The sequence below is a fragment of the Chrysochloris asiatica genome, unplaced genomic scaffold (genome assembly GCF_000296735.1).
Source record: "Chrysochloris asiatica unplaced genomic scaffold, ChrAsi1.0 scaffold00001, whole genome shotgun sequence".
In the NCBI taxonomy this organism is placed as follows: domain Eukaryota; kingdom Metazoa; phylum Chordata; class Mammalia; order Afrosoricida; family Chrysochloridae; genus Chrysochloris; species Chrysochloris asiatica.
The window spans coordinates 63,131,335-63,144,261 of NW_006408519.1; the positions used below are offsets into that span (position 1 = coordinate 63,131,335).

At 37.3% G+C, this 12,927-nt stretch overlaps 1 protein-coding gene across 2 annotated transcripts in view; it reads right to left on the reverse strand.

Annotated features, from left to right (window-relative positions):
* Positions 1-5,291: 5,291 nt before the first annotated feature.
* ZFAND1 (zinc finger, AN1-type domain 1) overlaps positions 5,292-12,927 on the reverse strand; it is a 19,004-nt gene continuing 11,368 nt past the window's right edge. The window contains exons 4-8 of one of the 2 annotated variants that reach the window (XM_006830816.1): positions 12,045-12,172; positions 11,867-11,958; positions 11,005-11,126; positions 5,561-5,695; positions 5,292-5,462 (exon numbers count right to left, since the gene is read on the reverse strand). In XM_006830816.1, the coding sequence (XP_006830879.1) occupies positions 5,292-5,462; positions 5,561-5,695; positions 11,005-11,126; positions 11,867-11,958; positions 12,045-12,172 (648 nt within the window). Of the gene's footprint in view, positions 5,463-5,560; positions 5,717-11,004; positions 11,127-11,866; positions 11,959-12,044; positions 12,173-12,927 lie in introns of both variants that reach the window. The other variant, XM_006830815.1, reaches the window with a different exon arrangement.

Sequence of the window (12,927 nt, forward strand, 5' to 3'; positions counted from 1 at the left end):
GACTCTGTACTCATGCAAAAAATGATACCAACCATCCCTCCAACTAAAGAATTCTTCACTCAACTGGGTTCAATGATTGACCTGATTGACCGCAATGGCCACATAGAGCTCCAACACCATACTGACAGCTATGAGGAAACGTAACAAGTTACGATGCAGGATCAGAACATGCTCGGGGCACATTGTTCTTTCAATCAGGACAGCCTCTTCTAACAGTGCTTGCAGGCAGGCCTCTCTCTGGCCTTTGGCCCCTTTGTCTGGCCTCTGCCCTGCTCAGCAATATTACAAGGCTTTTAGGGCCGCTGAAATGCCCAAAGGACACTCTACACTAATATAAACCTTAGCCCAAAGGTACTGAGTGCTAGTTTTGTGGGTTAGCTAACCTAGCTCCCCAATTTAGTTCCTAGAGACACACAACTCCACAAATGAGCCTCCTGTCCAAAGGCTTTACTTGCTCCGTGGGCCAGGAAGTCCATCCACCATTCTGTCTTGTGCTTTGGTTCTTGGTTCTGCAGCTGCTCCTTCGGTGTAACAGCTTTCTGTCCCTGGCTCGAGGAGATTGAATGCAGAGATCTCCAGGTCCAAAGGATGCACTTCACTCCCAGCTACTACTCTTTGAGATGCTTCTGAGATGGCTCATTTTACACCTATGTTAGAGTTCTAAGCTTTTACCTTCACAACTGTGTTATCATTCTTAACTGAATCATAACATCCTATTAGCCTCTTTCCCTCATTTCTTACCTAGACCCATCAAGAAAAGAGTTGTGTGGTAAAAATTACAAAGACTAAAGATAAAAGGTGGTGGTGGTTATGTGCCATGGAGTCGATTCCGACTCATAGCAACCCTGTACAGGGTTTCCGAGGCTGTAAATCTTTATGGGAGCAGAAAGCCTCATCTTTCTCCTGCAGAACAGCTGATAGTTTTGAACTGCTGACCTTAAGGTTCGCAGATAGAAAATGCATTAAATAATCCACTACCCCACGGTTTTCCTCTAATTCTATCCAAACCATCTAATGTGATTCCTTTCAGACCAGTTGGCAGTGGTAGCCTGGCACAATTTAGTTCTTCTGGTTTGAAGATTGATTCCATGAACTTTTTGAAGTCTCCTCATTTGATTATTTCAGCAGAACTTTCAGGTGATCATGATGCAATCTGTTATATTTAACAAATTGTTTTAAGTATCTTGGAGTCTGGGTATGGCACCATAGGATAAGCACTCGACCTCAAGGTCAGTTTGAACCACAAGATTGGCAGTTCAAACTTACCAGCCACTCCTTGGAAACCCTATACAGGGTTGCTATGAATTGGATCTGATTCAATGGCAGTTAACAACAATATTAAGTATATTAATCATAAAATATTATCTCTTAAAAAATATCAAAGCCATGTTTAATGTTCAACCTGGCAAATTTTTGAAAACTATATTGTTTATGTAGGTTAATTTTTCAAATATAGTAGACCCTGGATTTCAATTATACATATGTACCACACTAAGAAAAAATATATAGATACATTGGACCAATGTTGGAAATAAAAGAATGGAATTCATCAGTTTTTTAAACTTTCCCAGTTTTAAAAAAACAAATAAATTGTAAACCTTGGCTGATGACAATACTGAGCACACATTGGAAATGATTCTGTCAAATAGATGAGTGACAATGGATTATGTGGCAAATCATTTATAAATCAGCCATGGCTCTGCCTAGGAAATAATCCATGAAGACTTGGGTTTTGAAATGTTTGTGTGAAATGGGTACCAAAATAACTCATGGAAAACCATAAGCAAAAGTGTTTGGACATCTGAAAACAAAGTTTGGACCCATATTCAAAGGTTAAATTTCTTAAAATCGTTACTTGAGGTGAGATATGGATTCATCAGTACAAGCCTGAGAGCAAACAGCAGAGTAGGGAATAGAAACATCCTAACTGGCAGACCAAGAAAAAGTTCAAAGCCAACCATCAACTGGAAAATCAATGCTTACAGTATTCTAGGATTCTCAAGGGTCAATATTGGAATAGTACAGGAAAAAGGTTCAGCCATCCACAGGGTTCATTACAGTGAAATGCTCACTGAAGAGCAGAAGTCTAAACTTCGGATTAAATGCAGAGGACTGCATTTAATGGCTTTGTGATCTTGCATGACAATGCATGTCTGCATACCTCTGTCCACACTGTTGACACTCTGCAAAAACTTCATTTTGAGGTGTTAAAGCATCCTCCCTATAGTCCTGATCTTCCTCCACTGGAATTCACCTGTTTGGGTCCCTGAAAGCAGCCCTTTGAGGATGAAGATTCACCTCTGATGAAGAAGTGAAGACAGTGGTGCATTCATGGCTCATAGCTCAGCCTAAAAAAGTTTTTAACAAAGGAATAGTAAACTTGTTGACAGATGGAAATAGTATATTGGAAAGCAATGAGATTACGACAAATAAATGATGTATTTGTCTTTTCTAAAAGTTGATTAACATAAATAACAACCAGAGTGCAGATAATTTTTGTTCCCCATATCAAACAGCAAAATGATTTTTCATAGTTCTTTCATCTGAAAACTTTTCCCCTCTTTAGGTTCTCCAGTCTTCTCATTGCCTGAAAACTTGGGGGAAATATTTGAGAAATCTAGCGGGGGGAAATCCAATAATCTGTCATACGTATATATTTACTGCCACACTTACGCGAATATTTCACCCATCTAAATTCAAAACGCTTTTGTCTACTGAAAAGTTTAGATATTTGCATACAGGTGGAAATGAGACCTAGTGACACAGTGCTAAAGTGCTCAGCTGCTAACCAAAGGGTTGGCAGTTTGAACTTACCAAGCACTAGTTAGGAGAAAGATGTGGCAGTTTGCTTTTGTAAAGATTTACAGACTTGAAAACCTTATGAGATAGTTCTACTCTGTCCTAAAGGGTAACTATGAGTCAGAATTGACTTAATGACTGTAGATTTGATTTGTTTTGGGGGACATGCAGGTAGAATGATACACTAAGTCCCTAAAATTTCATAACACATACTCAACTAAAAGCCTTATAAGAACATCTGAGAAAGTGAGTTGAATTAAAAAATGAGAAGCTGGAAGGATTGATAGTGTTTCCCACCTACACCCCTGTTCTCTGTAAAGACTGCTGGAGTGGAGGCCCAGTCCCTGGAGCCTCTGAGAATGTTGGTCCCTAGCCCTGTGCCAGACTATTTTGCACCACTCTCTTGGACTCAACCTCACCTATCACAGTATGCCTATAGATACGTCCTTCCTGCCATGTTTTCTTTTGTTAAATCTCTCATGAACTCAATTTCTGCCAACTTTGTCTCCTCTCCTTCAATGCCCCTTTCCCCATAGCTATGTTTTTGTGGTAGATTTAGCTTTAGTTCAATTCATAAAAGATATGTTGATTACTATGAGAAAGGCATTGTTATAGATACTCCAGGGTGGTTTCTGGTATTTATTTGCAAATATATTTAAAGTTCATATCTATCTCCGGTTTTATAGTTTCTGGCAAAAGTACTGTTGTAACTTAGCTTCATTTACTATCAGGTAACACTCATTGACACTTGCCACACTTCTTCCCATTATCATTATATGCATATATACATCTCTTCATAAGGAGCTCTGGTAGCGTAGTGGTTATGGATTGGGCTGTGAACCTTAAGGTCAGCAGTTCAAAACTAACAGCCGCTCCGCGGGAGAAAGATGAGGCTTTCTGCTCCTGTAAAGATTTACAGCCTCGGAAACCCTGTTCAGGGTCTCTATGAGTCGGAATCGACTCCACGGTACTTAACAACAGCAACATACATCTCGTCACAGTCTCGACCACTGTTGTTGACTGTGGTTGAATTGGTTCCAACTCCTAATGACTCTGTATAGGGTTTCTGAGGAGCAGATGGTGAGTTTGAACCACTCTGATCATTTAGTTCAAACTGACCTTGCTTACTCTATAGCGCCACACCAGGACTCCACCATAGGAATTAGATAGAAGCATACATAAATAGCATTCCTAGAGCTACATTAATGTATGAATGTATATACCAAAATCCAAATCCTCTGCTATCAAGTCAATTCAGATTCACATTGATTCTGTAGGACAGAGCAGAATTGCTCCTGAGGGTTTCTGAGACTGTCAATCTTTACGGGAGCAGAATGCCTCATTCCCCCCCCCCCCCCCACACACACAGAGCAGCTGATAGGATTGCACTGCCAATCTTGCAGTTAAAAGTCCAACCAATGCCTAACCCAAACAATGCCTAACCCACTAGGACTCATATAAATGTTTAAGCACTTGGTAATAGTCGGAAGTCATTTTACCCCTCACATGAAAACAATGTGAAGAAAGCAGATTAGAAATAAAATTAACCAAATGAACAATCTTAGTTTGTTCTTTTAATTAAGCTAAAGCCACTCTACATCTCCATGACAATTACAATAGAAAAGGAACGAAGAACAGAAGCTTCCGTTTCTTCTATATAGTAGTATTTTGTTAACTATCGATAAATATCTTGCTCAGCAGGATTTACTGGAATTTTTTAGTAAAATGGAGTTACTTTGGCATGTGTTTTGCTTTTGTACCAATAAAGACACTGTTGTTAAGTTAGCTTACCTTATTCTTCTTCTCATTTATATCATATTCATACAAACAAAAAGTGAACCCCACTGGGGGAGGTGTTTTATCAGAACGATGCCCTGAAATGTTTAGGTGAGAACATGAAAGTCAATTTTCCTATCTAGGCCTCAGATTCTTCTCGGTTGAATGAGATCTCTAAGTTTCTATGAGATCAATTTAAACACCGGGATATAGGTAGAATGTTTCTACTTCCTGGCCCTATGATGTCAAACTTGGCCATGCAACTTGCTTAAAGCAACAGTGATACCTGAATCTTCTAAAAGTCAACCCATATGTCAACCATCTCCTGCTTCCTCTGCCATAAAAAATGATAATAAACCACACAGAGATTATTCCTTCAACTAAAATCCTGGAGGGAAGATGACACAGAACAGAGCCACTGACACTCAACTGATATTAACAAATAAGAAATATACCTTTGCAGTTGTTACTTCAGCATGAACCAGTAAAAGCTTATGATATACAAGAGTTTGCTCATAGGTGAACATCAGTTGATAGTCAAACTTTACAGCACAAAGTCAAGCTAAACTTAATAACTGATAATGTACATTATGACAAAATAGAAATAAATTTAAAAGCAAATGTAAAGTAAAATACATAAGGTTTATAATTTAAAACTTGACTTAAAAGTGTCCATAGAATTTTCCTTGTGATTTCCAGTTAGACTCCTTGAACGACTATTCCAAGTAAGAATCAGTATTTTTTAAAAATTGTTCTTCATCATTAAGATATTCCAAAATAATATTTCCGCCATTATATAAAGGACAATCCTCCTTAGCAATCCATGTTTCCAAAATATTTTCCAAAGGTAAGGCTTCTCCTGAAGTAATGTGACATAACCTTAATTTCTGTTAAAACAAGAAATAAATCATATGTAATAAGCAAACATATTAACATAGCGTTTCCTTTAGCATTTAGAGTAAAATTTATTACAACTAGCTGTTACCTTAGCTGTTGATTTGTTATTGTCATTTTTCAGGCAGGCTAAAGAAGCTGCAAAGTCTATGACTTTCCCAATGCTCCATCGGTGGCAAAAAAACATTGGTTTGCTCTTCTCCTTGCTCCCCTTAGGTAAGAAAACCTGAAAGTAAATTCTTTCTGTCTGTGAAAAAAGAGAAAAGTTAAAATATGAATTATATATTTAAGACATACATAAGATACAATCTTGCTTGCTGAACGCAAAGAGGACTTGAAGTACTTACTGACGAAAACTAAAGACTACTTAGACTTCACTAGGGATTATACCTCAACATAAACAAAAGACTCAAAATTGGCTCAAAAGACAACATCACAATAAAGTGGAGGAAAGATTGAAGTTGTCAGAGATTTCATTTTACTTGAATTCACAATCAACACCTACAGATACAGTAGTCAGGAAATCAAACAATATATTGCATTGGGGAAACCTGCTGCAAACTATCTCTTCAAAGTGTTACAAAGCAAAGATGACATTTTGCACTAAGGTACAACTGACCAAAGCCCTGGTATTTTCAATCACCTCATACGTATGTGAAAGTTGGAGAACGATTAAGAAAGACCAATAAAGAATTGATGTGTTTGAATTATGGTCTTGGTGAAGAGTCTTATATCCCATGGACTGCCATGAAAAGGAACAAATCTATCTTGAAGTATAGCCAGAATGTTCCTTAGAGACAAGGATGGTGAGACTTAGTCTCACATACATTGGTCATGTTATGAGGAGGGACCAGTCCCTAGAGGACATCATGGTCGGTATAGTAGAGTATCAGAGTAAAAGGAAAATCCTCAATGAAACAGATTAGCACAGTGGCTGCATCAATGGGTTAAAAAGAGGCATGATTGTGAGGATAGTGTAAGACTGGGCAGTGTTTTGTTCTGTTGTACACAGGCTCAAAATGTGTCGGAATGGACTCAATGGCACCGACCAATAACATCATGAAATAGACACCCGTTTTTATTTAATGACATTTCTTCCTCACATTTTCTGGAAAGAGGCTGACTATCCTTTAATAATGAGATTTTTAGTGGGAATGCCAATCATAGTACCCAAATATCCACTTCGGCACAGGACTCAAGCCTCCAGCTACTATGATTTGTCAAAGACAGGCACATGACCTAAGTCAAGGGCTTCTTCTGAGATTTTATGTTTTACTGTATGTGTGTCTGTGTGTAGTTGGATTTCTCTTTTGTCTGAGTTTTTTAAAGACTTCTTGAATTAAATCTAGATTTACCTGAAGTGATCTGTTTGCCCCTCACCTTCCTTGCACCAATAGGGAAAATATCAGTTTAAATGGAAAAAACAAGTTAAACACATAAAAAAGAAAACAGGGAATTTTTCAGTATCATTTGAATCCTTGAATTCAGTCATCCTCAAGACTAGATCAATACCTGTCACTACACATTACACAACAAAATAAAAGTTCTTGTTTTTGATTAAGCTTGTAGTGTAGTGGTTATGAATCCGGCTGTGAACCGCAAGGTCAGCAGTTCGAAACTACCAGCTGTTCCGCGGGAAACAGATGAGGCATTCTGCTCCTATAAAGATTTATAGTCTCGGAAACCCTGTACAGGGTTGCTATGGGTCAGAACCGACTCCACGGCAGCCAGTTAGAATTGAGTTTCTGTCACTTGCAACTGAATGATTTTTGACTCATATAACAGCTTCTTTTTGTGTGAACGACCTAACTATGTATCTAGACACAACAGTACTTTTATGAACAAAGAAACAAACAAATAAAAATAAAAAAATAAAAAATTAGACTACTCTCTTTATCAACAAAAAAGGAATTTAGAGGCAGTTCCTCTAGCATTATATATCCTAGTTACTCCCTTGTTGGTTAGTTTTGACACACCACGGGTTTAAAAAGAGTCACCTAAGAATCAGGAACAGATGATCCTAGGACTATCAAGAAAGAAGAGCCATGAGCGGAGTGTGAGATCCCTGCCTAGAAAAGCAGCAGCAGCACAGCTGGCAGCTGGAATGACAGAGCAGCTTCAAGTATCCTGGCCCACGGACCCAGTAAAGTTGAGTGCCTATAGGCAGGAGATTGGCTTGTAAAATGTTCCCTTTGGACATTTACAGACACTGCTAAAGGAGCTTAGTAACATCAGTGATCACAATAAATATCAATGGATTCAGCTCACCTATCACAGATGCTACGGTTGTTAAGTGCCGTCAAGTGGTTTCTGACCCATGGCGACCCTGTATAGGGTTTCCAAGGAGCAGCTGGTGAGCTTGAACCACCGACCTTGAAGTTCAAATGACTTTGCAGTCTGACTCATTAGCCCACAGTGCCACACCAGGACTCCACAGATATTATTAAACTAGATTAAAATAAAAACATAGTCCAGCTATATGCTGCTTACAAGAAACATTCCTTAGCCGCCTGAATTTAGAATGCTAAGTATAAAGGGAGTCCTGGTACGGCGCTGTAGGATAAGTATTAGGATTGCCAGCTGCAAGGTTCAAAGCTATCAGTCACTCCTCGGAATCTATACAGGGTCCCCATGAGTTGAAACTAACTTAATGACACTTAATAACAAATAACAACAATAACAAATACAAAGATATGAAAAAAAGGCCAAAATAAACGTAGTGAAACTATTATCATTCATAATCGAATTTAAGGTATAATTCATTAAGAAGTTATTACAACAAAGAACATCCATGTACTTAATACTGTACAACCCAGAAAAACTGTTAGATTTATCGAAATAAATAGATAAAGAAATAAGAGCAACACCACAATCATAGTGGAAGATTTTAATACACTGTCTTAAAAGATGAATTAGAAGCTGGGAAATAAAGCAGATGCAAACTAAACTTCTTCAACATCTCAACATCACAATCAGCAAGTTTGTAGGCAGACAGTAGCTACAGAGAACCTAGCACCAAAGAAAGAATTTTCCTTTTTATCAAGTACACTTGGAATGAACATAAAATGTGATCATGAAATAGGCTCAGAGGAAGTCTAAAGACGTTTCAAATTACTGAGACCACAGAGATTCTAACACAAATGCAACAGAAATTTAAAAAAAAGAAAAATAACAACAATGAAAAAGACCCACAGTTGTAAATTCAAAGATATATTTCCAAGTCACTCAAATTAAAGAGAAATCACATTGGAAACAAAATACCTAGAAATGTTCTATAATGGGTAAATTAATGAATGTAAACTTTTAGGGAATAGTATATTACTTATAGGGAAATTTATAGACTTAAATGTATCTCTTAAAAAAATCAAGAAAGACACTAAAACAAGTATCAAAGTATTTCCCCATAAATTACTTATTTGGTATAAAGAGAAAACTGGTAACTTTACAGCAGATATATCTAGCAGATACTACCTTAACTATGTAATTGAAGGCAACATCACCAATAATGGAAAAACACAAAAATTCACATTGTGATAAGATGTACCTGAGATGGTAACAATAGCACTTTTGTGATATTCCTTCAAAAATGCAAGACATAAATCTAGTTATGATGAAACATCACACAAATTCAATTTGTAAGACTTTCTACAAAAAAGCTGGTTTGTACTCTTCAAAAATATCAAGGACATAAAAGAAGAAAAAAGGCAAGAGAAACAGTTCCTGACAAAAGCAAACCAAAGAGACATGAAAATCAAACAGTATTTGGATTGGATCCCAGACGAGGAAAAATAAATAGTTCTAAAGTACACTATTGAAACAACTGTCAAATATGGATTAGGAATGAACTAATATTAAACTTCTTGATTTGGGGTTCTGAGGTAGTGCAGGAGGATAAACACTGGACTGGTAACCACAAGGTTGGCAGTTCAAACTCACCAGTTGTTCCTTGGAAACCCTATGCAGAATTGTTGTGTGTTGGAACCTACTCGATGGCACATAACACACAACAACAAAAAGTTCTTTATTTAGATAACTATACTTCTGTTATGGACTCCTGATATGACACTGTAGGATCAGCACTGGACTGTAAACCACAAGTTGGCAGTTCAAACCCACCAACTGCTCCTCAGAAACTGTATATAGGGTTGCTGTGAGTCAGAACCAACTTAATAGCATTTAACAACAATTGCTATTATATATAAAGATTTTATTTATTTATTTATTTTAAGAAAAAGAACTGTGCCATTCTTGATCCTGAAATGTAACCTATAACTTCCCTAGTAAATCCCATAACCATAAGTATTGTCTGTGAGTTCTGTGAGGTCATTGCAATGAATTATTAAACCTAGCCAAGAGGTAGAGAATGCCTTGACATTAGAGGGTGAAGGTCTGCCTAACCTCTGCCTCATATGAATCTGTCTTGGGCTGCTGTTGGGTTTGAATCTTTTCCCTTATGAAGTCAGAGGAGGTCAGATGCAGCCCTCTGTGCCATTTTTACACTTGCTTTTACTCATGTTATTCACATTGTATTGAAGATCCCAGCTAATACCTAGGATCAAATAACAAGAATAATAAAAACAAGAAGGCGGAAGACAGAAATAAAATTGGAGGGGGAACTGATAAGGATAAAACTATCATTTTCAAGAAGATATAACTGACTATAAAAATCAGTTACAGAAAATCTACAAAGTATAGAATCTATTAAGAGAGTTAGTTCGCCAGATAGAAAGTTAGCATACAAAACCAAGTAGTAACTAATTAGGAAAAATAATAATAATAATATTTAGAATAGAAGTAAAACCCTAATAATAAAACTAGGAAATTTAAGAATAAAACTAAGAACATTCTATAGTATTTATAAAACATAAATGCTATAAAAGTAATAGTACAGAATGCTATTTAAATACATAAAAGTCCTAAAAAAAATAGAACATTAAAATAAGGATGAGCAGTGCTAATATTATACATATAACTGTCTCAATCTGAAATTCAGTACAAATATTATCAAAATTGCAATGTCACAGAAAAGGATAAAATGACCCTAAAATTTTTTTGAAAGAGTAAAAAGAACAGGCAAGAAAAGGTAAAGGATAAGGTTGAAAGACTTGCCCTACAGGTTGATATTAATATAGAGAGAGACACACAAAAAAGGAACTGAATGTCAAAGCCATGGCATTAAGAAAACTAAAGCATTTTGAAGGATACATTTGACCCACTGCTATTTCCATAACATTCAAAAACTATTATTTATGCAGACATATACTGTGCAAGGTCAGCAGTTTGAAACTACCAGCTGCTCTGCGGGAGAAAGATGAGGCTTTCTGCTCCCGTACAGATTTACAGCCTCGGAAACCCTGTACAGGGTCGCTATGGGTCAGCACCTACTTGACGGCACTAAACAACTACAACAACATATTGTGTAATATTAGGAATGATACGCATCAGGTGTAGGCTGGATGTACTTGAGGGGAGGCAGGAGTAGAAAGGGAGTTTCAACTATATTTATTCTTTTCCCTCCAAATCTCTAAGACCAACCTGTGGCAATGACTTATCCCCATGAGCATGCAGCTTTAATTTCATCAGTGCAACCTTGGCAGCGGTTTCACTATTTTTTGCCCCTTTTCGTCGTTTACTTACTGTCTCTCTTGTCTTGGAATCTAAGAAATAAACATATGCATATAAGCACATAACAATTTTATCATAAAACACATATCAATTGCATCCCTGAGACTTGCACAAATGACACACAACTGAGATATAGAAATCACACTCATTTTATAAGTACTGAATTTGCATGACTATCACTATACCATCCAGATTGATCTATGCAATCTTCATTCACATCACAAAACTCAGGATTAGATGTTTCTTTCCATCTTAAGCCAATTTATTCCAAAACAACAACTAACACTTCTACAGAGCATTGTGAGATTTGTTGATAGAAAATACCAATAAAAGTTTTACCCTTAATATGGACTGAAATTCTATTAAACTAACATTGGCTGGAGACTGATCTCACATACATACTCTTTCCTGTTACTTCATACTATCAATAGCATTCATAGGATAGCTACCTAGGATTAGAGTTTAGTCTTTAGAGAATGCAAAGCACTACTATAACCTCATGAACATTGTTTCTAGTTGTGATGAATAACTACATGATCTAAGTGGCCCAGCAAAAGAGAATATGTGGCACGGCACTTCTATACAGTTTAAAATATTTTTACTGGCCAGGTAGGTTTTGTGAGAAATACTGTCTGAGATCAAAATCCATGGCATATTATTAACGTCCAGGTTGCTAACAATTTCCATAACTGCTAAGCAGACACAAGAAGCAGGCTCTGGAACTAACAGAATACACAGCAATAAGGAAATAACAAGCTTTCTAGATACTTGCCAATAATGTCCTTAACAAGTTTCTGAGTGGCAGCCATACGAGGCTTAGAGAGCTCCAGTTTTTCACATTCATGATCTGACTGATGACGGTGTCTATGAGCAACAGAAGGAAACACTAGCTCACATGCTTGCATACAACTTAAACATGTATACAGGGCTTGAATGGTGTAAGTGATCACCTCAGGCAAAAATTCTTCTCACAGTGAGGACACGTAACTGGCACAAGCTCTTTTTCAGTACAGTCCTTGAATGAGCATGGGTAAGGTACATGTGTATCTGTCTTCAGTCTCTCATTAATTATTTTCACCTGCAAAGGTAGTAAAGGGTCTAGCATTACCTTTCACATTTACAGTAAATCATTACAACTATTTTGGTAGGCAGTATTCACATCATCTCTGCTTACTTGCCTAAAGCAAGTAACACACTCTCATGTAATAGATTACAAAGGCTTGTGTGAGAAATGATTAATGTGCTCAATGTTCTAAATTCTCACAATTTACCTATTGCACTGTATTTATCCTGTAACACAATATAAACAATTATTGAGTCATTCTTTACAATTTCCAGTATTCCACATTGTAACATTCCCATGCAAGGATGTCCCATAATCCTACTCAGCAATCATCTCATCAATCCTCAAATGGCCAGTCTTATCTGTTGCTGACTACTATTTCAGGGGTTTGTTGTTATTGTTAGGTGCCATCAAGTTGGTATCGACTCATAGTGACCTTATGCACAGCAGAAGGAAACACTGCCTGATCCTGGGCCAACCTCACTACTGTTGCCACACTTGAGCCCACTGATGCTGCCACTTTGCCAATCCATCTCACTGGGGGTCTTCCTCTTTTTCTCTGACCTACCAAACATGATATCCTTCTCCAGCGACTGGTCCCTCTGGACAATATGTCCTAAGTATGATAGACGAAGTTTAGCCATCTTGGCCTCCAAGGAGCACTCTGGCTGAACTTCTTCCAACACATATCTGTTGGTTCTTTTGGCAGCCCATGGCACTTTCAATATTCTCCTCCAACACCATAACTCAAAAGCATCAATTCTTCTATG